We start from the raw sequence: 23,922 nt of genomic DNA, 5'->3' as shown, positions 1-23,922 counted from the left end.
GTGTTGTTGGCGGAAGATGAATCTAGGTACATGTAGTTATCAACTCACAACAACCACTCACAGCAACCACTCACAGCAACCAAGTCTCTCTTGGTGAACTGGAGAGTATTTCTTCCTCTGCCTACTTGCTTCTATCGAAACTTGGGTATCCAAGCATTGTGCTATTGTAGAGAACTCGGTCAATATGTCGTTCTCTTACGCTGGATCTTTGTTCGGGCTGCACTTATTCGCAAGACAAGTGCCTGGACTGTTGACGTTGACATTGTTGGGGTGACACCGCCCCAGTGAGTGGACCGCATAAACAGATCGTCATGCCTTAGTATCAACAAACGGACAGATTCTAGACTAAATATATCTCTGAATCGTCGATGCAGAAGCGCATCTGCTTCACCAAGCTTTGCCTGTTCCCTGTTCCTGTCCCCTGTTCCTGTCCCCTGTGGCCTGTCCCCTGTGGCCTGTGGCTAGTGCTGTGCATGCAGCTGAAGACGCGCCACAGTCGTCATCCAGGCAGTTGATCCCAAGCACGCACAAGGCAACATGTGACGTGACCTGGAGGCAGCTCAGCGCTGTGTGCAGTGCATACCTTTTCCCCTTCTTCTTCCTTCTTTTGTATAGTCTCTTCCAGCAACCTCGACACAGCACAATTATCATCCTACAGCCATACCCTTCGATCAATAAGCACCTACTATTATCGATATAGACCTGCTACATAAGGTACTACGGACGAGCATCCTTGACCTTTGACTGTGGCTGCGAACCCCCCCTTTGCAGCATCGCTCACGTGCAGATAAGCAGCTCGTCCTGCGCCGATAAGCACGACGCCCGCCGTGATCCAGAGTGGACACTTTTCACGGGCAGTTTGGCGCCGGTTTGTCATACGAGCTAAAAATCGACAAAATCCATTGGGGTTGTGGGAAAGGGACTGGAAACGCCTCGACGGAGCTGCCTCGGCTTGCCTTTTCCAGGACGAACAAGACGAGACTGACGCGGGGAGAAGACGCTGAAGAAGCCCTGGCCGAGGAAGACAACTCCAAAGCCGCAACAAGATATAGCAGGGAGGGAAAAAACGCCTTGTGCTGTGCTGTGCTGGCGCCCTCTCTCCCCTCTCTTTGCGCACCGATCTCGGGCTCTGGCGAACAGAACGGCGAGGCAACGGTCCAGAAGCAGTGCAGACCCGGGACAGACAGACAGATGAGTAGCCGCTGGTGAGGAAGCGATTTCCGGGCGACTGTATCTCGGGGAGCTGGGCGCCTTTGCCGTCGCTGTCCTGTCCTGTCCCTCTTTGGACTTGAACCTTGCGGGAAGCCGACGAAACCAGAGAACCAACACCAACGAACAGCAGCACGGCATACACGCCCTGCTGCTCTTCCCCCCTCCCGTCGCACTCATGTGGTGGCCATTCAGCATCTTCTTCAGCAGCGTCTTCCTCTTCGCCATTGTCCTGTCCATCCCCGTCGCCTTCGATGTGGGCGGGCGCGACAGCGGGCTGGCCTACAGCCTGGGCCTGTCCATCTTCTACATCTTCTACTCGGCCATCCGCCTGGCCACGCCCGAGACGTCGCGCATCCGCTGGACCATCGTGTCGCTGCTGAGGCTGGCCCAGTGGTTCGTCATTCCCTCGCTGCTCATCTGGGCGCTGGGCAAGTTCGCCGTCGACGCCGATGCGGGCAACTCGACCTGGGTCGAGCGGACCATTGGCGGCGTCTTCCACTCGAGGAGAACCAGCTGGACCGAGTGGATGTTTGGCAAGGACGGCTTCCTCGAGACCATCATGCTGGGCTCCTGGGACAATGTGCTGCGCTATTCGGGGCCCGTCTTCCAGCTGCTCGAGGGCTTCTGCACGCTGCTCGTCATCCAGGCGGCGGGCCAGATTACTCGATGGCTGGTGAACCGAGGGCGAAGCGACACTTGGGTGGTGAGTGTGCAAAAAAAAACAAGAACATGCCGTGGAGTCTAATCGGTAGCTAACCGTTTGTGTTATTCATAGATTGTCCTGCTTGCCTTCTCGGGCTCCATCATCGCCAGCGCCGTCTACTTCTTGTGGCGGGTGGCCCAGTTCCCCCAGATCAGCAACATCGACGCCACGCTCATCGGCGCCACCATGACCACGGCCGTGTTTCTGTGCGCGTACGGCATCGGCAGCGGCCGCGGCAGCCCTGTCGAGTCGTCGCTCCTCTTTGCCTACGTCGTGCTCTGCGTCTATCAGATCTTCACCGACTACCTCCCTTCAGACGGCACCTATTCCTCCGAGGATCAAGCATCGTCGCAGCCCGAGATCCCCCCGCTTCCGCCCATCATCATGGCCTCGTACTCGACCTTGCTCCACATCCTCAGCACCCTCCCCGGCGCCCTGCACTCCTCGCTCGCCCTGCTGTACGCGGCTTTCCAGACCATTACGCCGTCCGTCATCATCTCTCTCGCCTACCGCCTCTTCGTCTTCTACTGCGCCACCCGCATCATCCCATCGGTGCGGGACCTGGGCGCCCGCGCCATGCTGCACGAGCCCGACTGGGACGAGTCAGAAGCGGCATCCATGTTCCTGAGCCTCCTCAGCTACTTTTCGCCCACCATTCTGATATCCGTCTACACCAGCCTGCTGCTGCAGCACTTTTCAACGAGCGAGGGGCCAGACGGATGGACGCTCAGAGGCGGAGACGTGGGCGGCAGCACCTGGCGGTGGATCAACGTGGGACTGACAATGGTGCTGTACGGGGTTGAGCTCATGCTCAGCACGGACGATCAGGACCACTGGAAGGTGGATTGAAGATGATGGCCAATTAGGTATAGAAGGATAGAGCAGGGATTTTTAAGAACAGGAGAAGGACCGCGGCCTTGCACTAGATTGGCCATTTACAAGGGGAAAAACAGGGAACTGCAACCATTCACCAAGAAAGGGGGATATACCTACCTACCTATACAGAGCAGACAAAGGGGGCGGGGCAGGGCGGATTGTCGCATGTACAGGAGTCAAAGCATGCCAAATGTCTGCTCAATGACGAGAAATCCAAGTGTCGTCGCGCCTTTGGGGGTCTCGAGGTAGTCGGGCTGAGAGGCATTACTATTACTTACTACCTTGTTTGCATGGGTAGCATATATATACCTATATAGAAGCGAGCAAATGCCTTTGTTTTTTTTTTTCGATCCTCTTGTTAGATAGCAGTGTATGAATATTTTATCGGAAGCTGCTATATAATCAGAAGCACTATGATTTACGAAGAATGGCTCATCACCAGACTGTCCTCTTTGCTGGCTGGCATCGAGCCCGGCGTGTTGGTTATCAACAGTCGTCTGGCAGAAATCCATCAACAATATCTCGATAGATGATGATCTGCAGATCCGATTGCCGAGCTCAGCACTGATTATTTCGTGATTCCGTTCAAGAATGACTAATCCGGAAATAGATTAGAGGCATTTACGGACGTTGGTGCTCGGCATTCGTAGAGCTGGCTGTAAGATGGGAGGTCATCCATCCCTCTTACATGTAATAAATCCATCTTGCCTTTACATCAGCTCACCTCTCATCCCTCAGTTCACTTCTGATTCATCTACACTCTTCCTTACCCGTTCTCCTCCCTGCAGCCTCATCCTCATCCTCATCCCCATCCTTCATCCTCATCAGAAAAATCAGCCTCCATCAAACATGGTCAAAGACAACGAATACACCACAAAGGGCCTCCCCCCTCCCCCCCACGTCTCCATCACCACAAAGCCCATGGCCGGCCTCCTCGTCGACATCTACGGCCTGGAAGAGCTGCCCCCAGCCCCCGCGCCCGTGTCATGCCTGTGGCTGCTGCATCCCCGAACGCGCGCAAGGGGCATCATGCACGACGTTGCGCGACGCACCATCCACGCATGGAACCAGAACCAGAACCAGAAGCAAAAGCAGAAGCAGGGCCAAGCTGTTCAGGCGAGGGGGCTCGTGGCGCTGGTGTTTGACATGCCGAACCACGGCTCCCGGACGGTGAGCGAGCTGGCCAACAAGGCGTGGGACCAAGGCAACGAGCAGCACGCCATGGACATGCTGGGCTTTGTGAGGGCCGGCGCGGCGGACGTGAGCTTGTTGATGGACCAGGTGGGCGGGTATCTGGGCAGGGACGAGGTGGATGGGCATGTCTGTCTCGGATGGAGCTTGGGAGGGCACGCGGCGTGGGAGAGCTGGTTTGCCGAGGAGAGGGTTGATGCGGCGGTTGCGGTTGTGGGATGTCCGGATCTTGCGGGTGAGTTTCTTTTTTTTTTTTTTTTTTTTTTTTTCTTGCGCTGAAGGCATCTTGATGTTGATGAGCTGCTGACGGGGATGAATGTAGGCCTGTTGAGTAGCCGGGCTGCGGCATCAAAGCTGGACTGCGGCGAGACGGGGTTCCTGGGCAGCAAGTACTTCCCGGCCGATACCATTGCCGCCATACGGAAGAGCGATCCAAAGGGCATTCTCTTCGGGACGGACCCCGTGCCCTCACTGCCCCTTTCTCAGGCCGAGCAGGACCGGCTGCGTAAGATCTTTGATGGCCGCATCAGGGGCAAGAAGCTGCTCTTGTGCTCGGGGGCCGCAGACGAGCTTGTTCCGTATAAGCACGCCCAGCCGCTGATTGGCGTGTTGAAGGATGCCGCCGAGGGATGGTACAAGGATGGCGGGCTGGAGGTGGATGATCGTGTGTATGAGGGCGTGGGACACAAGTTTTCAGCGGACATGGTGCGTGATGCCGTGGAGTTTTTGGTGAGGGTTGTTGGGGAGGGGAGACGTGGGAGGGATGCTGGTGAGGCGAGGGCGAAGATGTAAATATGGCTATAGACTGACTAGGTATATAGATAGACGAGGTGGGCTAAATCCAAACTGCATTCTCGACGACTGACGTAAAGACATGATTAAACAGAGCTTAGGTATGCAGCTTACAGAGCTGATGGACCTGTGTTGGCGGAACGGGCAGCCTCCCATTTCGCCATGGAGCGTGCCATCCTGTCCATCTTGTCCTCCATGGCACCGACTCTCTCGTTCAAATCTGCCATTCTCTTCAATGTGCCGGCCTTCATCTCGCACACGGCCGATTCTATGTGAGTCTGAGTATTGCTGACATACAGCCCCAGACGTCTTTCCAACTGCTTGAACTGAGTGTGATCCACGAATGTCCGAGTCCGGATCTTGTCTTCGTTGTCGTCGTCGTTTACTTCGAAGGCTTCAGAAGCTGACCTCTTCTTGCCAATCTTGTTGATCTGTTCCATTGCTTCTCCCATTGATTGATTGAGTCTCTGAATCAGCTCTAGTTGCTTTTCCATGCCTTTCATGAGCTCGTCCAGACGCTTGTCGACTCTCCCCTGCCCTTCTTTCAAGCTCTGAGAGACAGCCTTGATGTTTCGCCTTTCCGATTTCTTGTCCGCCTCCAGGATGTCTTCTAGGTCGTAGAGGTGAGTTGAGAGTTTCTTCGCGGCGTCAGTGACGTGCTTCTTAATGCGTGATTCCATGCCACGGTCCGGGTCCCCCTTGAGAGGGTTCGGTGAGGAGTCGACGAAGAGGGGAGTGCCGAAGCCGGTTTGAGATTGGATGCTGGTTGCTTGAGTTGAACCTGGGGCGTTGGATCATCAGCACTTTGTTTGACATGGAACTATTGGCACTCTGGGGACGGCCGTCTGGTGCATCTCACCTGGAGTTGGCTTCGAGGTTTTGTTTTTGACGCCTTTGGTCATGATGCTGGTTGATGGTGGCAAAACAAACGAGGGATGTATGATGGTGGAGGAGTCAAGAGAGCGCCGCTCGCTTTGTAGGTAGAGCATGAGAAGATTTATCTTTGATAAGTGCCTACTAGCAGTTCACCTGTTGTCGGGAGGAGCGGCTCGTACTGGTAAAGCAACAACGATGGCGATAACAGCGAGCGTAAATACATTAGATAAGGTAGACACTGCTTCGATACAGTTTCCAAACCTGGTAGTAGAAGATGACACACCCTGCCCCCCCTATCTAGAAGCCCTGAGCAACAGGGTGAAAGAAACCACTGCCGGTCAGCCACTATAGATCCAGGGAGTGGTTATCGCACAGCACCTCACGTTGAGGCACACAGACTTTAAACCCACTTCAAGATTTTGCTTAAAACTCAGCTATAACAAGATCAAGATTGTAGCTTATCCTAAGACTAGGCTGATATAGCAACACTAGCAGAGAGTAGCTAGGGAGAGTAGAGTCTTCTGCTAGACAGTCATCTTTGGTCTAGTTTGTATATGATGGGCGGCGGTGTTGATTTTTGTCCCCTTGGTAGTGGAAGTAATGCTCCAGCTAAGCCACCTCTACAGCACCAATCCTCTCATCTCCATCTGTTGGTTCATTAGAATGCCCAATAAATTCTCGAACGGCCTTCTCCGGGTGCTTCTAGACGTCGCTGATCTGAGGGTCACGAGGCGTTCATCGGGTTGCTCCTTGAAGTCATGCAATTCGCCTTCTCCTCGACAGCAACAATCTTCTCGTCTAGATCTGCCAACCTCACGAATGTGCCTCACTTCATATCGCAGACGGCCCGCCCCCTTTCTCTCTATGAACGACATAATTAGGCTTTCGATGAGGATTCCCATATTCGCTAAGCATGATATTCACTTCCACGGCCTCGGCGCACCATCAACCAGGGTCTCAGCCTCACCCTCACCCTCCGTCACCAGTCCCCCCTTATCACCACCCTTCTCCTTGAAGATTCCCTGCCACACGCCCCAAGGATTCCTCCTCCTCCTCTTCCCCGCCAATACCTCCCCCCTTCCATGCGGATCCCGCGTCCAATCATCCACAGCCTGCCCAACGCCCTTCATCCCATCGACATTCTCCTCATTCGTCATTCCAGGCGGATCAATCCCCACAAACGCCGTCCTTTCCAGGGGAAACCCAATAGCCGTGCAGTGGCCATTGACGAGACGCGGCTCTTTGAATGCGTGCGATACAACCGTCAAGTGCGCAGGCCAAGTGTGAAAACGAGTGTAGAAGAGCGTCAGGCTGAAGAGAACATTATGATAGGAATCCAGCGCGCGATCTTCAATCAGGACTTTGCTCGAGGGATTCTTTGTAGAGGGGATGATGTTGAAGAAGTTGTTGGAAGAAGCAATGTTGGCATAGCTTTGGGCTTCACTCAACTGCGTCTCTCTGCGAGTCGGGCCACTACAGTATATCCAAATAACTCAGCATCCCAACTATACGCTCACTCTTGTGCTCCACAGGTCTATCTTCAGAAAAAAGGAGAAGAAAGATTATAGGGGAAAGAAAGGAAAGAAGCCGTGGTGTTACCCCGAAAATGCGAGCATAGCATTGTCATAGTCCTCCGCAAGGCACCGAAGCCCGGCTTTAATGTGCTCGATAAACGTGGCCGTTTCGCCGCGCTGGAAATCGGCAATAAGCCACTCGTCTTCGCTGAACCCGTTGGAAGGGCCGCCGGTCCAGACGCCGTGGCAGCAGACGATAATCAAGTGGTTTGGGGACGGCATTTGCTGGCGGTGGTTTGCTGGGGTGAGGTTGGGTTGATTCGTGTGAAATGGTGTGAGAAGTGGGTGCTGGTAAATAATATGTTGGTTCAGGGTTAGTGTTGATGACTTGCATTGATAAATCGGGTAGTGGTTGACGGAGGCTCTCAAAATTGACATTTCACGACCGTTTCTTTAGATTGACTATATTCTGATGATGCTTCTCGTAAAGCTCGAGACTATAACCTAAGGGACATGAAAAGCTAGATGTGTTGAAGCCAAGAAGTATAAGCAAGACCAAACACCGCTCTATATAACTGCCAGCATTGCCTTTTAGGGCTGACCGAACATCATCTTCTATCCATATATACCGCCCAGCCCATTCGTACATGATATCCTTCCTATAATACACGCCAATCACTCCTCATCATCAGGGCTTGCTCGAATCGGCCTCAAGAGACAACTCGGCCCTTTGTCAACTTGTCGACGAGATCGCGCGCTTCCGTGGCAGCAGTCTCCTTGCTAAGAGTACCCTCCCGACGACTGGCCCTCTTCTCAAATCGCGAAGTCTGTGACTCCAACGCCTTCTCTTCCCCACGGGCGGCTTGACCAGACTGAGAGGCAGTTGCGACATCCCGGGAAACAGGAGCAGCTTCATCTGCTGCTGCAGGAGCTGTACCGTCATCCTCGGGAAAGGGAAACTTGGGCACCTTGGGCTTCGGCGGCCGCCCAAACACCTGCTCGTAGCTCATAAACTTGTTCTCGGACAAGGGCACATATCCCCGAAGCTTGAACATGGCGCTGTTGTATGCGCTGAGATGCTCCTCGTGGTGCCGCTTGAGCGTTTCCATGCTGACTTGCAACTCGGACTTGTCGGTGGCAGCGGCCGCATTGGCTGGCTCAGCCGCCAGGTCCTTTTCCACACTCTCTATGGCGCTACGGTAACCATCTGCTTGCTTCTTGTGAAACTCGGCCTGCCGCTGCAAGGCTCGGATCCGCTCGGGCACGCGGGCAGACCTGGGCTGGCCACCGTGCCTCACTGCTCTAAAGGTAGAGTTCCGCGCAGGCGACAGATACCAATGTCTCCGCGCTCGCTTAAACTCCCTGACCTCTTCAGGAGTCAGCGTCCGCTGTTGCGATTGTTGAATGTACCACCACAGCTGCGAGGGACCCGGTCTTCGGGTTTTGGTCTTCCTCTTTGGCTCGACACCGTCCAGCTTGTAAAAGTTCCTAATCAGATAGAGGCTACCCGTTAGTATGACTGGCCCCTCTCCGGCCTTTTCGCAAGCCCACTGCACGCCGGCGCCGACTCGAGGATCCCCGTCGTACAGCTGAGATTCATGGCGAACAATGGACCTGCCAATCTCACGGCCGAGCTCAGCAGGCGCGGGCGGTGGTTCGTTGGGAGCGGGAGCATATTCAACAAAGGCAAAGTTGTCTTGGGGCTGTACCAGAGTGGAGATGACCTTTGCAAACGGCTTGGACTTGCTGTCTGACAGCCCCATGATCCACGAAACCGGCTCGTCTCCCTGGCGGACTTGGTGCTGCACGTACGAAGCCAGCGCTTCGGCTCCAAGCAGGTTGTGAGCTCCATCCACAAGGATCGGTTGTTGACGAGTGCCGCCAGTGAGGCCGAGCACCCTGACTTGCTCTTTTCGTCCAGACGGGAGAGGTTCCATTGCCAACAGCTTGTTGACGTCAATTTCGAGGTCTGGAAACAGGTGTCGGAAGGCGAGTGTCGCACAGAGAAGGTTCTGCCTCTCGTAGTCCTCCAGCTTGAATCGCTCAGTATCGAGACCGGCCAACAGAGACTCGCCTTTCCATGACGGGCTGATCTGGGTACCAATGCTGCTGGCATGTTTCCGGAGAACCTTGAGGACTGAGCTGGAGTTGGAGTGGTCGACAATGCAGGGCACGCCGGGCCGCATGATGCCGGCCTTGACCTTTGCAATGTCCTCAACCGTGTTGCCGAGGTACTCTTGGTGGTCGAGGTCGATCTTGGTGATGACGGTGACGGACTTTTGCCTCATGATGTTGGTCGCATCGGTTTCGCCGCCCATGCCGACCTCGACAACGCCGTAGCTGACATGCATCTTCTCAAAGATGCGGAAGGCGGCCGCCGTCTCCAGCTCAAAGGGCGTCAGGCTGCCCGGATCCTCGCCGGCGGCAAACCGCCAGCCCGAGGCCACCCGGTTGAACTTTTCCTCAATGTGCTTCACCTCGAGCTCGTACATGCGCTTGTTGACGTACAGGCCGTTGATGGTCACGCCGTTGTGCCTCTCGGGCATGGCCGGCGACGTGTACATGCCATGGCTGATGCCGGACAGCCTGAAGAGCCCCGAGAGCAGGTTGCAGACGGATCCCTTGCCGTTGGTGCCGCCAACATGGACGCCCAGCCAGCTCTGCTGCTGCGGCACGACGTGGCCGATGCGCTCGAGGCCCAGGCGGATGTTGCGGCTTGTCGATGCCACCTTTTTCTCGGCCGGCATGACGGCTCTGATGCGGGCCAGAGCCCGGTTGACCTCTTTGGCGGACGGCATGGGAGCGGCTGAAGCGGGAGAACTCAGGCGGAGGAAGCCATAGAGGAGGGAGCTGAGCCTCTCGGAGGAGACGGTAGAGGTTGAGGACTGATTGACGCCGAAAGAGGTGTGGCTTTGGAACTTCTACTGTAACTCACTGTGATGTCGTCGTCGGTTGATGAAGCCGAGTCGATTTCTCATGATGATAGTATCTACCTTGGGTATCTGATAAGCTGGCTTAGTCATGCCGAAATCTCACCAACCGATCCTGGCGCAGGTGAACACGCGCACCAGCCACTTATTACTGGGTAAGGTACTCTTGGTATCTGCTACCTAAGGTAGTAGTAGGAAGGTACTACCTCCGTAAGCCGCTTGTGGCTTGAGAAGCGCGCTGTCTGTTGCACGAACAAGCATTCGATCCCATCAGATTTTGCCGCACCGCCACAGCTGCTGGTTACCAGGACACTCCCCCATGTTCCTCTTCCTCGTCTTCTCGCGTGCAACTCGATCCGCGCCACAAACAGATGCAGAGCATCTTGCTCTTCAGCCGCCTCGCCATTTACCCTCGATTACCGCCGTCTCTCCTCCTCCTCCATCATCAATCACCACCGCCATTCGCTCGTTTCCAACCATCTCGCCGAGTCGCTGAACGACGACTGGCATACTCTCCCTCATCAGTACCACATCCTACAGGTACCTACGCATAACCTCCAGCATTCCTCCGCCGCGATAAACTGCCGTCATCGCCAGGGATCGCCCGCCAGGCGCTGCCAGTTGCACCACGCCCTCAATCCGGCTCCCATCGCTGCGCTTCCTCATCATCACGTCGCTCAGGTGTCGCTCCTTTGCAAATAATCTGCTCATCAACCACATGCGCCATGGGTCGCCCGTGAGTCTCATTTTCCCCCTTGGCTTCTTGTCCCCAACCCGCTGCTTGGACCGTGGGCGGCCCCCTGCCCTGGTCTCTACCGCTTCTGCACCTGCGTTGGATTCTCTGCAACAGCCGTGTTTTCTCGCGCGCGTTATGCGCACTGTCACTCGCCATGGAGGCGCGCCTAACTGCCCTCTTGGCATCTGGCTGCTCATCGCGACGAAAGTCACTGCACTTGGCGTTGCACATTCCTCGTCTTCCTCTTGTGCTCTTCACATCGACGCCGCCGTCGCCTTCTCGTCTCTTCCGTCTCCTGCTGCTGCGTCGCACAACGCCCCAACTGACATTTCATCGTCTCCGGCAGACTCTTCGTTGCCCCCGTCGAGACCGATCTTCCTCACAAAGAGGCGACCAAGCGTGACGTGCTCTCTCCTGGCCGCTCAGCCATCAGGCGCTCGGCCCAGGCAGGCTTTCGCGATAGGCGGAACGCCATCAGACGCGCCGCCGTCCGCATCGTCGACATTCCACCACCCTCTGCCCCGCTGTCTCCCCCGCGAAGAAGGGTCAATTCTACCACCTTTGAGGCCAACAGCTGGGAGGCCGAGCTGGGTTTTGCCGAAGAGCCAGAGCCGGCGCGCGAGGCATTGAGGGATGTCACCACCAGACCGGAGCGACGGAGAGACCGCTACCTGGAACAGCAGATGAGCTCCATCTTTGGCGGCACTTGGCATAGCTTCAGTCCCCCATCATCTCAGAGGGATGATGAAGCTCGAGCGGAAAGAGACTTTTGGTGGAACGAACCTCGACCACGGCGCGCCCGCGTTGTAAGTTGGGTCCCCAGGCAACTGGATTGACAGGCCGCTAACACATACCCTCTCAAGGTTGCGCCAGACGATCTGAGACGCAACCGCAGCAATCCCCACGAGCACCATTCTCACCAAACAGGCACTCCACCGCTGCGCCCGGCGCGGGACGGGCTCGAAAGGTCGCGCACCGAATCGCCGTCAAACGACGACGCATCTCAGCCGAACGCCTTTCATGTCTACAGGCGTTGGCGCCGGAACCAAGCACAAGCACGCGAGTTCCGAGCGCTCATGCGGCACTCGTACGCCAACACCCGTCCCGACTCCAACTCGTTTGATGGCCTAGGAGACCGCGACAGGAGCCTGAGCCCGGAGGGCTGGGACACCTTGCTCTCGACCCTGACGCCTGACCCCCAAGCACCCAGCGCAACGTCTTCGTTTGCCTCTGCAGCCGCGTCCCAAAACGCAGGCCCTTCCAATGCCCTTCCGCCTGCCCCGGGCGTGCCTGACGAAGCTGCTGACGGTGCTTGTGAATCGGGACATGAGATGTCTGATGATGACGACGATGACGACAACAACAACAACTATGCCAATTGGCAGTCCCGGGCTGATTCGCTCACCAGAGACGTGGGGGTTGTGCGCCTCTACAGTCTCAACGGCGTTCCGGCGCCTGGAGTACCGCTCCCTAGGCCCGAATCATTGAGACGCATTCGGAGCCTCGCGCCCCGGGATCATTCGCTGTCGCTGACCCGCGCTCGAACTTCGGGCTCAGGCTCAGAGGACGAGAGCCGACCCGGCCGCCTCCAGCCTAACCGGGAGGACTCAGCCGGCAGCGGACGTGGTGCTCATGCTGGGGACGAGGAGTGGTCAGGCATGCAGCGAATCGTTCGCAGTCTTGCGGCCAGAGAAGACATTCCGGACGAGTGGTGGGCTGAGGCTGGCCTGAACCGAACACTTCCCCAAGATGGGTCTCATTGGTGAGGGGGGGAAAGTTCCTTGATGTAAATGACCGAGAGCGTCAGCTTGTACAGAAAAGCAGTCTTGTTTCATGAAAGCGGAGATGGCCGCTGCTGGGCATATGGGCATATTTGGTTCTTGCTGATTGATTGGTTTGGAATATATGTTTGGGTTCTATGCCCTCTCCGGCGGGAAAGGGAGACTGGCTACCAAGTTGACCAGATTGATTGTCGATGACGAGAAAACGGCATGTACTATAATTATGTGATGACGGGTTATTGTATTTGGAAGCGCGGCATGATTGGCATTCGCGCATGCAAGGCTTGAGCTAGCAATGTTATACTTGGTTCGGTATCGATTTTAGTAACCTGTTGTTCTTTGTGCATATCGCTCTTGGGCAACGGCATGTCATTGCAAACCAGATGAAATGACTGGCGCGGGTGTGCGCAGATTGACATGGATGTCATAGACGGACTTGAGGGAGTCTTATGATGCTGCTGCGCTCGACGGTCGGTTTTCTAGGCTGAGCCTAGCAAACTCGGCTATCGATTTTTCTTTCTTTCTTTCTTTTTCTTTTTGCGCACTGACGATTCGTTGAAGGTTTTCCATACCTAGTACTAGTAGTATATACACACAAGATGAACAGGGGGATGCCGGAAGAGGGAGGAGGAGACAGACAGGATGGTGAGGACAAGGGCCACGGATGTTGTCGGTGGCAAGGCTGTAATATATCAGAACACCACGACTCCTTACGGCCGCCAGGAGGGCAATAGCCGGCGTACAAGTGCAAACTCTATGTGTGCTGGGAGCTCAAAACGGGGATGATGGGAGTGTTTTCCATGGCTATGGCTAAAGCTAGTATTCTTCTCGCTGGCAGGGGTCAGTAAGACGATGGGTGGGGGGCTTGAGGCTTGGGGCCATGGCATCTGGGATCCGGGATTCTATTCGGGGCTCCTGATACAGCGATGGATGGCTTCTGGCAAGGCGTCATCACTAAGACGGATGGGGGAGCACGAGGGCCGGGCAAGGTTTGCGGCGATGAGAAGCTTGTATGAACGGATGCCAGTCAAGGATTCCGCGATATGTAATAGCATCTCTAATGGCTCATCAAGGTATGGAGGGAGTCTAGTAAAAGAGATCAATGCATCCATGCCTGGTATTAGATTGTGAATAGATAGGTAGGTACTATTACTAGTAGATAGGTAGACAGGTGAATATCGTGGTGCAGTGTGCTTCCTCCAAGTTTTTTTTGTCTCGACTCTCCCTGGCTCTGCTCTCCCTTTAGGCGGCATCTTCAGAAGCTCAGTCGGCGCGTTGTCGTGGGTACCCAACTTGCATTGCAGTCCACGGCCAACCAGCCAGCCTCGAGCAACTCTGCAAACTCCACAACCGCCAGTTGAGCTCTCCGTCTCCAATTCAGCTCAGCCGCAGCACCGGAATCGAGAGCTGCACCAACTACCTACTACCTAACTGCAGTATTACCTAGCTTAACAATATTCCAGCAGACGGCACGCACACACGCACACATACACACGCACACACACGCGCGCGCCCTGGCCGAACCCGATCCCATCCACCATCCGCCAGCTCTGGACTCTGCTTGTCCTTTCTCTTGCTTCTCCATCTTCTCTTCTTCATCCCCTCGTGCTCCTTCAGCATCGTCATCTCTCGCGGCCTCCATGCGTGACCCTCCTGCCTGCTGCAGCGATCCTCCCCCGCCGCCGCCTTTTCGATGAATGCTGCTCGCCGTTGAACCAAAACCAGCCGCGGACGAATGCGAGCGGCACACGAAGCCACAGACCCATCAGCGGGCATGCCATCGACTCCTCCTCCTCCTCGACGAACCATCTCCCTGCCACCTCGCCAGTCGCCGCTGTCTTGCCCGCCGTCGAGGTAGAGAGCATTCGACGCGGAGACCCGAGTCCAGCTGAGCTGCGCAGACCACACAGAAGGGAAGGGCGAGACGCACACACACAGACACGCACACACGTACACACCCATACACACACCAAAGACCCCACGAGCATCGCCAGATAAGATACGAGTGAGTGAGGGCGAGAGGGCGGACGGAACGATACAAAGGACATCCAATCGACACACAGAGATGCCGGCCGAGAACATCTATCCCGCTAGCAATGGGCGGTTCGCCGCAGGCACTCCGCGCGAGAGAACGCCTGCCGGCCAGGCCACGCCGTCTCGCAAGGACCGCCAAAGGGAGAGCTCGGCCATGCAGGACCCGGGGCTCAAGGACTACGTACGTGTTTCGAACACCTCCTTTGATCTACTGAGAAAGAGAAAGAAAGTGCAATTCGACTCGGAGCGGCAATGGCCTGCTTGGGCCGTGGGGGGGAAACTGATCAGAACGGTCTTCTTGTTGCGAGTTATAGAACGGTTGTGCTGATTGGATGATATAGCGATTGGGCGAATGCCTCGGCAAGGGAGCCTTTGGATCGGTGTACAAGGCCTTCAACTGGGGCACCGGCGAGGCTGTCGCCATCAAGCAGATTAAGCTGACGGATCTGCCCAAGAGCGAGCTGCGCATGATTGAGGTGAGATTTCTGGGATCGCATCACACGGCAATCCTCTCCCATTGTGTCCTTCAGACTTGTTCTGAGCTTGATTGGGTGAAGCTGACCTGGATTGATCATCCATATGATCACAGAGCGAAATCGACCTTCTCAAAAATCTTTTTGTGAGTACAGGACAACTCTCTGGACTGAACGGACAGGAGCAAGGGCTAACTGTAAGCAGCATGACAACATTGTCAAGTACATTGGCGCCGTCAAGACAACGGAATGCCTCAACATCATCTTGGAGTAGGCGATCCAACCAATTCACCTAAGCCATGGATAAGCGTGCGAAAGCTAACCCAGGCGTCATCAGATACTGTGAAAATGGCTCTCTGCATTCGATATGCAGAGAATATGGCAAGTTCCCCGAAAACCTGGTTGGCGTCTACATGACCCAAGTCCTCCAGGGCCTCCAGTACCTCCACGACCAGGGTGTCATCCACCGCGACATCAAGGGCGCCAACATCCTCACCACCAAGGACGGGACCGTCAAGCTTGCCGACTTTGGCGTCTCGACCAGCACGCTCGCTGGTGGCCAGGACAAGGAGGCGCAGGTCGTCGGCACCCCTTACTGGATGGCCCCTGAGATCATCCAGCTGTCCGGCGCCAGCTCTGCCTCGGATATCTGGAGCGTCGGGTGCACCGTCATCGAGCTTCTCCAGGGTCGGCCGCCATACCACAACCTGGCTGCCATGCCGGCGCTGTTCGCCATTGTCAATGATGACCACCCTCCATTGCCTGAGGGCATCTCCGCCGTGCGTTTTCTCCTGCCGACTCTTTCCCCACTTGAAGCGAGGATTCTTATAGAGTGTTGTAAACTAACATGCAACACTTAGGCTGCCCGAGATTTCCTGATGCAGTGCTTCCAAAAAGACCCCAATCTCAGAGTCTCGGCTCGAAAACTGCTTCGGCATGCTTGGATTGTGGGATGTCGCCGCACAGATGCCCCAGTCTCAAGGCCGCCAGCCAACTTTAATGAAGCCGTTGAAGAGGTCAAGCAGTGGAACAAGGCCCTCAATTCCTCGGGGACTTCTCTTCGCACTTCGACCGGCGCTGAAGGCATCTCTCGATATCCTACCGGCACACCCTCCAAGAGCAGATTGAGTCTTGCCAAGCCAAGGCTCAGTGCTGGCGCGCCGGGAGTGGGAGCCTTTAAGCTGGCCGAGCTAGGTATGCCGGCGATCTCAACTCGATCAACCTTGAAAGTAAAGACTGACTCTGACTTCAGATGATGATAACTGGGACGACGACTTCGCCACGGCAATTTCACCGAGTGCCCTACAGCTACCGCATCTGAGGCCGCAGGACAACTTTGGAGGGCTTCTGTCTGCTGACAAGCTCAAGGCTTTTGCGTCAGTGAATGACCTCAGAGCCGACGTAAACAATTACGATGGGGATTTCGAAGGCGACATGATGACCATCAAGGGGCCAAACCAACAAGATCAGCCAAACCATCAGCTCTACCAGGAATCACAGGAACAGACGATACGACCCGTGTCAAGGAGGATGACGACTTCGAAGCCTGCGTCACCACCAAAAGTACTACACCAAGCGTCCAGATCAGCGCCTGAACCAGCAGTCACCTCACCCAACCTGTCTCGGACGAAGTCGCCTCCAAAATCTCACTTTGGCAACAAGTTTGAGCTGCCTCCTCGCCCGGGCTCCATCTACAGAGAGCAAAGCTCTGAGGACTATTCCGACCTCTTCTCTGATGACGATAGTGTGTTTGACCAGAAGGTCCATCAAGCTGTCCGAAAGGTAAGCTTTCGTACCCCTCGTAATGATTCGCGTGTGAAAATGATCAGGTAGCTTACAGGGGCCAAATCCATATAGGGCGGCCTGCGTCAACCTGAAGCACCCCAGCTCTTCCATCCGTCCGACCTTACCAGCTTGCCTCGCTCAATGCAGGCGCCAGATGGCAGCGTTGTAAGAAAGAAGCCCCTCTCAAGGCCCTCAGTCCTCCCCGACCGTCCCATGAGACGCACTCGCTCTTCTATCGAGATCCAGAAGTTCGCCGAAGATGATGATGAGGACTTCTCCGACGTGTTTGGGCCTGAAGAATCCATAGCCGAAAAGGAAGAAAGCGAGCGAGGCTCGGAAGATGCCGGCCTCATGCTCATGTCCCGAATGTCGGGCAACTCCTGGCTGGGCGATGACGACGACGAAGATGATCCGTTTGCCTCCATGGATCCGGGGTGGGATGAGATGGACATGGACGCAAAGATTGCGCGAGACAGGCATGCGCGTCTTGCCGAGAAGGTTGAGGAGCTGGTGGGCTCTTTGAAGATGACGGAAAGTGATGATATCTTGGCGGAGCTATCTGAAGAACTGGTGAGTGTGTTCGATGGATGTTGGGCCGCGCGTTCGCGAATTTCATGCTGACTCCCGTTTGTAGCTTGTATTGCTCTGGGAAAATCCCGAAGCGAAGAACTTGATCATCAGTGCTCACGGATTGCTACCCCTGTTGGAGATTTTGGAGCCCTGTACGGTGAAGAGCAGACACCACATGATTTTACAGCTGCTCAAGGTTGTCAACGCGGTCAGTGTTTCTTTAAACCCAGACGTTGAGGCTATATATTTCTTGACATTTTTCTGACCATCATACAGATCATTCTAGACGATGTTGAGATCCAGGAGAACCTGTGTTTCGTTGGAGGCATTCCCATCATTACCAAGTTTTCCGCCCGTCAGTACCCCAACGAGATTCGCCTGGAAGCGGCCGCGTTCGTTCGCCAGATGTACCAGACGTCGACTTTGACGCTGCAGATGTTTGTTTCGGCGGGCGGTTTGAACGTGCTTGTCGAGTTCCTAGACGAAGACTATGACAGCTCCCGAGATCTAGTGCTCATCGGTGTCAACGGCATATGGAACGTCTTTGAGCTGCAGGGCCCGACGCCCAAGAACGACTTTTGCCGAATCTTCTCACGCAGTAAAATCCTCTACCCGCTGGCGCTCGTTTTACATCGGGTGCTTGATGAGGAGGGCGAGGACGAGCTAAGTGAGCTGATTGAGGGACGCATCGTCAACATCTTTTACCTCTTCAGCCAAGCTGAGAACTACGTCAAGGAGGTGGTGGCGGATCGCCAGGTGCTCAAGAGCGTCCTCAAGGATCTCCGGCGGATGACGCCGGTGCATCAGATTACCATGCTCAGGTTCATCAAGAACCTGTCCATGCTCTCGACGACCATTGAGTCACTGCACTCGGCGGACGCAATCGACTTCCTCATCGACCTACTCAGCTACAGCATGAAGAAGAACCACAAACACCTTCGCGAGATCTCTAATCAGGTTCTCAATACGATGTTCAACCTCTGCCGGCTCAGCAAGGAAAGGCAGGAAGATGCTGCCGTCGGGGGCATCATCCCGCTGCTGCTACGCATCATGAAGACGGACCGGCCACCGAAAGAGTTCGCCTTGCCCATTCTCTGCGACATGGCCCACTCCGGGTCCAAGGGTCGGAGATATCTCTGGCAGAACAAGGGCCTCGACTTTTACGTGTCTTTGCTGTCGGACCAGTACTGGCAGGTCACGGCGCTAGACGCCATCTTGGTCTGGCTCCAGGAGGAAACGGCCAACGTGGAAAACCATCTGATGGACAATGGCTTCTCGCGCGCCATTGTCTCCTGCTTCGGCACGAACAGACTCAACGCGTTTGACTTTAATCTCCTCGAGCCCCTTCTCAAGCTTCTCCGGCTAAGTCCAGGCCTGACGGTGTCGCTCGCCAAACCCGAGATGTTCGCCGGCATCACCCAGCGGCTGGGGCACAAGAAAGCAGTCGTGCGGCTCAACTTGCTCAGGCTTGTGCGTGCCATCATGGACGTCTGCGAGCCGGGAGCCCTGGGAAGCGGAGACGGCGCGCGAACGCTCAACAGCTCCCAGATGCGGTCGTTGATGGACTCGATCCAGGTTCTCGCGGACAAGGATTCCGCCGTGCTTGTCCGCAACCTTGCCTCGGAGCTGGTCAAGGCACACTCGTCGTCGTCGTCATCGTCGTCGTCGTCGCACCCGGCTTCGTCCGTCATGATGAGGCACGAGGGCATGATCTCGTCCACGTCGGTCAACCTCACCTCGTCGTCCCGACGCGGGTCGCGGCACAACACAAACTACACGCCGCAGGGCTTGGGTTCCCCCCTGTCCATGCCGCAGACCCCGACGCACCGGAGCAGAGGCAGCATGGCCAGCGGCGGCGGCGGCGCCTACATCGAGGTCGCCGCCAGTCCACGCCGCTCCGGCGCCCTGGACCGCGACAACGTCATGTACCGCCCTCAGAGCCGGGACGGGTCCACGAGCATCCCGCGGCGCATCAGCAACGATTTCAACCCGATGCCCGGCAGCAGCGGCGCCTCGTCGGGCTCCGGAGGCGTCAAGAGCCGGATGCCGCGCACGCCCATGACGGCCGGCATCCAGAACCGCAGCAGCGCGGGGATGCTCCGGTCCGAGTTTGTCGCGCCCATGGTCGTCCGCAGCGAGAGCAACCTTGGCAGCAGGGAGAATGGGTCGTCGCGGCCAAGCAGCAGCAATAGCGCGGGTATGGCGGGCGTGGGCGTTGGCGTGAGCACGCCCAAGGCGAGGCACAAGACGTCTTCGTCGTCGATCGATGTTATGAGGCAGTCGAGTCGGTGACGTTGCGTGCCCTCTAATCGAAACCCCTTGTCGTCATCTCACCCCCTTTCTCTCTCTCTCTCCTCATCCACACTCCTTCCTTATCCCAAAAGAATCAGTCCAAGAAACAGAAATGAAGAAGCAGATAACGAGCGATGACGACGACGACGACGATGATAATAATGACAATCAAGCCAAAGAAAGAAAAAAGATCATTTCCGTCAGATAGACCAAACAAAGCAAGCACCAAAACTTCCAATCCCAACAACCCGCCTCTCCACATCCAAGAGACGAATGCATTTTCGAAAATAAAGACGCAGAACCGACCGCAAAACAAAAAAGAGAAGACAACAACAACAACAACAACAACTGTTGTATGAATTTGCAAGAGAACAAAACCCATCACGGAGCTAGACATGTCTTAAAAAAAAGGAGAAGAAATGGGGGGCGGGCCAAACAAGATGAAGAAAGTCAGAGTGGTGAAATGATGACAACAAGCACATTAGCCGGCTTGTGTTTTTTGACCATATATACCACCAGACACGCAAGACTTAGTTAGTTCCTTACACACGCACACGCATACACATACACATGCACACGCACACATGCCACGGCTATATACTTGATTCTCCTTGACCACCGCCGAGGAGAATACGGACATCGTCATACACGAGAGAATCAGGGGAAGAAAAGAAGCATACAGGAGGGGGGCGGGATAGATGAGCAGGCGCTGCGAATTTATGGAGGGACGGCCGACAGGCTTGTCGAGTTCTTTAGGTTCAAGCATCCAGGCTGTTTGGTTAATGAATACATATATGTAGAAACAAAGTACCTTTTGCTCGGCGAATGATACCTACCTTTAGCAAGCCTTGTATCGATCAATCAATCTCAGTAAGCATATAGTGTCCGTGGCAATCAATTGTATTGAGCACCACTCTCTGAAGACTATCTACCTACGTATTCCCATACCCAGGAGCCCTCCACCGGCACTCAAACCCCGTAAAAGTCCAAAGCCAAACGCGCTCGAGATACACGAAAAGAATGTCAAGAGGGCAAAGTTGATCATGTCTGCACGCCAGGCCCTCCTCGGCGAGTCCTGCAACCTCGGGCCCCGTCTAGAGCCACGGTCGAATTCCACTCCCGAGAAAAGGCAGCAGACTGTGCGCCTCGTCCTTTTCCTCATGTCGTCTCTCACCAGTGGTAGGTGTTCTCCAGCGTCCTCTACCGTGGAGTGAAACAGTCCCTGGGCATCCGCCCCCATTTGTTCCAATCCAGAGATGAAAGGAATTCGTTTGAATGACAGTCAAGAAGTGAATTATGAATAATCATTGTCAAGAGTATGGCCACGGCCTCGCCTCGACGCATGAGGTGGGCGCATCCAGCATGCGGGACTGGCTCGTGATAGAAATAAGAGAAGCGAAAAGCTGTCGAGATCGTGTCGATGAAATGCAATCCGCGGCTGTGGAAAAAAAAAAAAGTCGTATCACAAAAGACAAAGTGAAAATAACGAGTATAAAGGTTCGGGGAGCGTCAAGTCATCATAATTAGAATAGAGGCCAGAAGAGAAGCAATCGGTATGATAAACACACGGCTTGAGCGCTTATGCCGCCGAAGCCATCTTGCGCTTCTCGACGCTGGTCAGAACCAGCCTGGATGCCTTGCGCTGACCATCTGCAGCCTCCTGCGCCTTGGATGCTCGCAGAGCACCGTTCTTGAAGACGTCGGCGAACGAGTTGCTGTCGCTCTCGCAGCCAGAGTTGCTGTTGCTGTCGACGCTACCGCGGACCTTCTGCCGCGAGCCGGGTCGGTCTGAGCCGATGGCGCCCCAACCGCCAGCAGTGGAGGCTCGCGTAGCGCCGCTCTCAATCTCGCCGGCCAGGCTTCCCGAGCCGCTGCGGCCAGAGTCGGAGTCGTTGTCGGTAATGGGCGTCGTCGACTCTTCGGCCGTCTCCGAGACGGGGCTCATGCTACCGCTCGAGCTGCCGGATCCCTTACGGCGCTCCAGGCCGGCGCGGACAAGGTTGTGCACGGCCGAACGCCGGGTGCGCGTGGCAAAGTTTTTGCTGCCCTCGTGCTTGGCAGTGGGCTTCGCCTTGAGCTCGTCCATGGAAGGCGGGCCGCGGGGCTGTCGAACCGGGTGCTCACCGGCGCGTGCCTGGCCAGGGCCATATCCACCGATGCCAGGGGTCGCGGGGAAGACGGCGGTCTTGGGCGCGGGCGTCTTGCCAGCCTCGTTCACGGCAGAGGCGGCAGCCAGAGCGCTGTTGACGGCCAGGGAGGAGGACTTCTTATGTCCGCGTCGAAAGGCGTTAGCAGATGGCGGAGGAAGGGGAGCGACCTCTTGGGGAGAGTCGAAGCGGCGCGGGGGCGAGGAGCCGCGGAATGAGGCTTGCTGGCTCTCGGGGGGCGGTGAAACCTGGACGCGCGGGGCGCCCTGCTGCTGTTGCTGCTGGCGCTGCTGTTGTTGCTGCTGATGTTGCTGCAACTGCTGCTGGAAGCTGTTGAAGCCGGGAGTCATGGGCTGCTCGACATTGACGGTCCGGGCTGTCGATGAGGTATCGACAAAGTACTGGCCACTCGACGGATCGTAGTAGACCTGCTGGCCCTGGGCAGCGGCAGCTTGGGCAGCGAGGTGTTGCTGCTGCTCGTAAAGTGCGGCAGCCTGCTGCTGGGCAAGCTGGTTGCTGTTGATGTTGAGCTGCTGGAACTGATGGGCGGCAGCTTGCACGCTGCGGAGCTGCTGCTGGAGCCTCTGCTGCTGCTGGGCAAGGTAGAGGTTGGTGGCAACGAGCTGGGCGTAGAGGTTGGGGTCCATCTGCTCCTGCAGCTGCTCGTCCATGGACAGCTGAGGGGGAGCAAGCACCTGGTCAACAGTGTACTGCTGTCCCATCATGGCCTGCTGGTAGGCCTGCTGCTGCTGTTGCTGCTGCTGTTGCTGCTGCTGACCGTACTGGGGGAAGGCCGTCTTGGGGGCATTGTAGACATTGCCCTGGCCATAGCCATAGGCGTTGGCGACCATGCTGTTCCTAGCATACTGCTGCACAGGGCCGTCTGCAGCCGTGGGCGACATGGGGCCAAAGGAAGCCACCGTAGCCGACTTGGGAGCCGTTCTCAGGCCCGCAAGCAGGTGAGAGCGGCTGGTGCGAGGAGTGGGGATGCCGCCGTCGGGATTCTTATTGCCCTGCTTAATGGCATCGAAGGACAGCGGCTTGATGTTCTGGCTTCCGCGGCGCGAGGCCAGGCCCCCGGGAGAAGCGAAGTTGGAGGTCATCTGAGCGAGACTGCCTGCGTCCATGACTCAAATGGGAACGAAGAGGATGTATGTGTCTGCGAGTCGTCTTGACGTGGCAGAGGGAAAGAAAAGACGCTGCTGGCGAGCGGATGTAACAGGTTTAGCCGGCTGTGGAGCGCTTCGAGAAAAGAAGAAAACGAGAATTAGAAGTCTAAGATGAAGTTGATGCAGGTTGTTGTGTAAAAAATCGCGAAGTGATGCTTTGACTCGAGAGCAGCCGAAGAAGTCGTTCGTCGGGCGAAGATGATTCGAGGCGTCTCGGGGAGTGAAGGATGTCGAGGTTGCAAAAGACAACCAGAGAGAAGACGGAGCCGAAAATCCAAGAAAATCGTAGTATTCTCACAAGAAGAAAAAATCTCCAAGCATTAAGAAACAAGGCGCGGAGAGTGGAAGATTAAACCGAGTGATTTGACGGGGAAAAGAGTTGATCGAAAAGAAAACACACAAGAGTTGAGGATGGTTCGGAACGAAGAATGACTGCAAAGATGCGGCAGGATGGAAGGGGCGACGTAAGATGACGAGCAGGAGACGCGGCAAAGGAGCAACTTGATGCACGAGCCGACGAGGGTTTTTTTGGTTGCCGGGGCAAGTCGCGATCAAGTTGGTGAGCCTTCCGTCAAGAGACAAGAGAAATCGCGTGGTTGCAAAGCTTAAACAAGATGCAAAAGGGCGCGTGGCTTCTCTTGAGCAATGGAAGAGACGCGACTGGTCGGGAGAAAACGCCACACAAACGAGCCTCTCGAGGGTCGTCAAATGATGATGCTCGTGTCAATGCTCGGTCGGAGGAGAAATGATGCAATGATGCCGAGGCTGCGTCGAGGGCAAGGAGCGGGCGAAGAAAGTAGAATACAATCGATTAACAGAGATGAGTCTTGGTTGATGTTGC

General features: G+C 55.8%; 8 protein-coding genes across 8 annotated transcripts; 4 read left to right on the top strand and 4 right to left on the bottom strand.

The window, feature by feature from the left end:
* Positions 1-681: 681 nt before the first annotated feature.
* On the top strand, positions 682-2,764 carry TRIREDRAFT_81763 (uncharacterized protein; the record flags this gene model as incomplete). The annotated part of the gene is made up of 2 exons (XM_006968972.1): positions 682-1,915; positions 1,988-2,764. The coding sequence occupies exons 1-2, from the start codon at positions 1,388-1,390 to the stop codon at positions 2,762-2,764; spliced, it is 1,305 nt and encodes a 434-aa protein (XP_006969034.1). The 5' UTR covers positions 682-1,387.
* Positions 2,765-3,640: 876 nt separating this feature from the next.
* On the top strand, positions 3,641-4,774 carry TRIREDRAFT_111538 (uncharacterized protein; the record flags this gene model as incomplete). Its single annotated transcript, XM_006968971.1, has 2 exons — positions 3,641-4,217; positions 4,305-4,774. 2 exons carry the CDS (start codon positions 3,641-3,643, stop codon positions 4,772-4,774), a joined length of 1,047 nt encoding a protein of 348 aa, XP_006969033.1.
* Positions 4,775-4,888: 114 nt separating this feature from the next.
* On the bottom strand, positions 4,889-5,676 carry TRIREDRAFT_111537 (uncharacterized protein; the record flags this gene model as incomplete). Its single annotated transcript, XM_006968910.1, has 2 exons — positions 4,889-5,555; positions 5,634-5,676. Coding segments are annotated over 2 exons (710 nt in total), but the record flags the coding sequence as incomplete, so codon positions are not given.
* Positions 5,677-6,570: 894 nt separating this feature from the next.
* TRIREDRAFT_69064 (uncharacterized protein) lies at positions 6,571-7,446 on the bottom strand (the record flags this gene model as incomplete). Its single annotated transcript, XM_006968909.1, has 2 exons — positions 6,571-7,081; positions 7,250-7,446. The coding sequence occupies 2 exons, from the start codon at positions 7,444-7,446 to the stop codon at positions 6,571-6,573; spliced, it is 708 nt and encodes a 235-aa protein (XP_006968971.1).
* Positions 7,447-7,874: 428 nt separating this feature from the next.
* TRIREDRAFT_111536 (uncharacterized protein) lies at positions 7,875-10,187 on the bottom strand (the record flags this gene model as incomplete). The annotated part of the gene is made up of 2 exons (XM_006968908.1): positions 7,875-10,049; positions 10,158-10,187. 2 exons carry the CDS (start codon positions 10,185-10,187, stop codon positions 7,875-7,877), a joined length of 2,205 nt encoding a protein of 734 aa, XP_006968970.1.
* Positions 10,188-10,510: 323 nt separating this feature from the next.
* TRIREDRAFT_123842 (uncharacterized protein) lies at positions 10,511-12,596 on the top strand (the record flags this gene model as incomplete). Its single annotated transcript, XM_006968970.1, has 3 exons — positions 10,511-10,830; positions 11,177-11,636; positions 11,694-12,596. The coding sequence occupies exons 1-3, from the start codon at positions 10,820-10,822 to the stop codon at positions 12,594-12,596; spliced, it is 1,374 nt and encodes a 457-aa protein (XP_006969032.1). The 5' UTR covers positions 10,511-10,819.
* A 2,110-nt stretch (positions 12,597-14,706) lies between these two features.
* On the top strand, positions 14,707-20,055 carry TRIREDRAFT_52021 (uncharacterized protein). Its single transcript, XM_006968969.1, has 9 exons — positions 14,707-14,874; positions 14,987-15,121; positions 15,427-15,897; positions 15,979-16,312; positions 16,371-16,900; positions 16,976-17,473; positions 17,538-17,681; positions 17,750-19,134; positions 19,171-20,055. Exons 1-9 carry the CDS (start codon positions 14,800-14,802, stop codon positions 19,763-19,765), a joined length of 4,167 nt encoding a protein of 1,388 aa, XP_006969031.1. The 5' UTR covers positions 14,707-14,799; the 3' UTR covers positions 19,766-20,055.
* Positions 20,056-21,344: 1,289 nt separating this feature from the next.
* TRIREDRAFT_81757 (uncharacterized protein) lies at positions 21,345-23,015 on the bottom strand (the record flags this gene model as incomplete). Its single annotated transcript, XM_006968907.1, has 1 exon — positions 21,345-23,015. The coding sequence occupies one exon, from the start codon at positions 23,013-23,015 to the stop codon at positions 21,345-21,347; it is 1,671 nt and encodes a 556-aa protein (XP_006968969.1).
* Between the last annotated feature and the right edge of the window lie 907 nt (positions 23,016-23,922).

Source organism: Trichoderma reesei (genome assembly GCF_000167675.1).
Source record: "Trichoderma reesei QM6a unplaced genomic scaffold TRIREscaffold_27, whole genome shotgun sequence".
Classification (NCBI taxonomy): domain Eukaryota; kingdom Fungi; phylum Ascomycota; class Sordariomycetes; order Hypocreales; family Hypocreaceae; genus Trichoderma; species Trichoderma reesei.
The sequence above is the reverse complement of the archived record's forward strand: the minus strand, read 5'-3'. Positions and strand labels throughout refer to the sequence as shown.

What these genes read in the sequence shown, in the direction of transcription:
- TRIREDRAFT_52021 (XM_006968969.1), top strand. Translation starts at nt 14,800, where the DNA reads ATGCAGGACCCGGGGCTCAAGGACTACGTACGTGTTTCGAACACCTCC. An exon ending in GCGAGCTGCGCATGATTGAG is followed by an intron (nt 15,122 to 15,426) that starts GTGAGATTTCTG and finishes GCCATGGATAAG; the next exon opens with CGTGCGAAAGCTAACCCAGG. An exon ending in TGCCTGAGGGCATCTCCGCC is followed by an intron (nt 15,898 to 15,978) that starts GTGCGTTTTCTC and finishes TGCAACACTTAG; the next exon opens with GCTGCCCGAGATTTCCTGAT.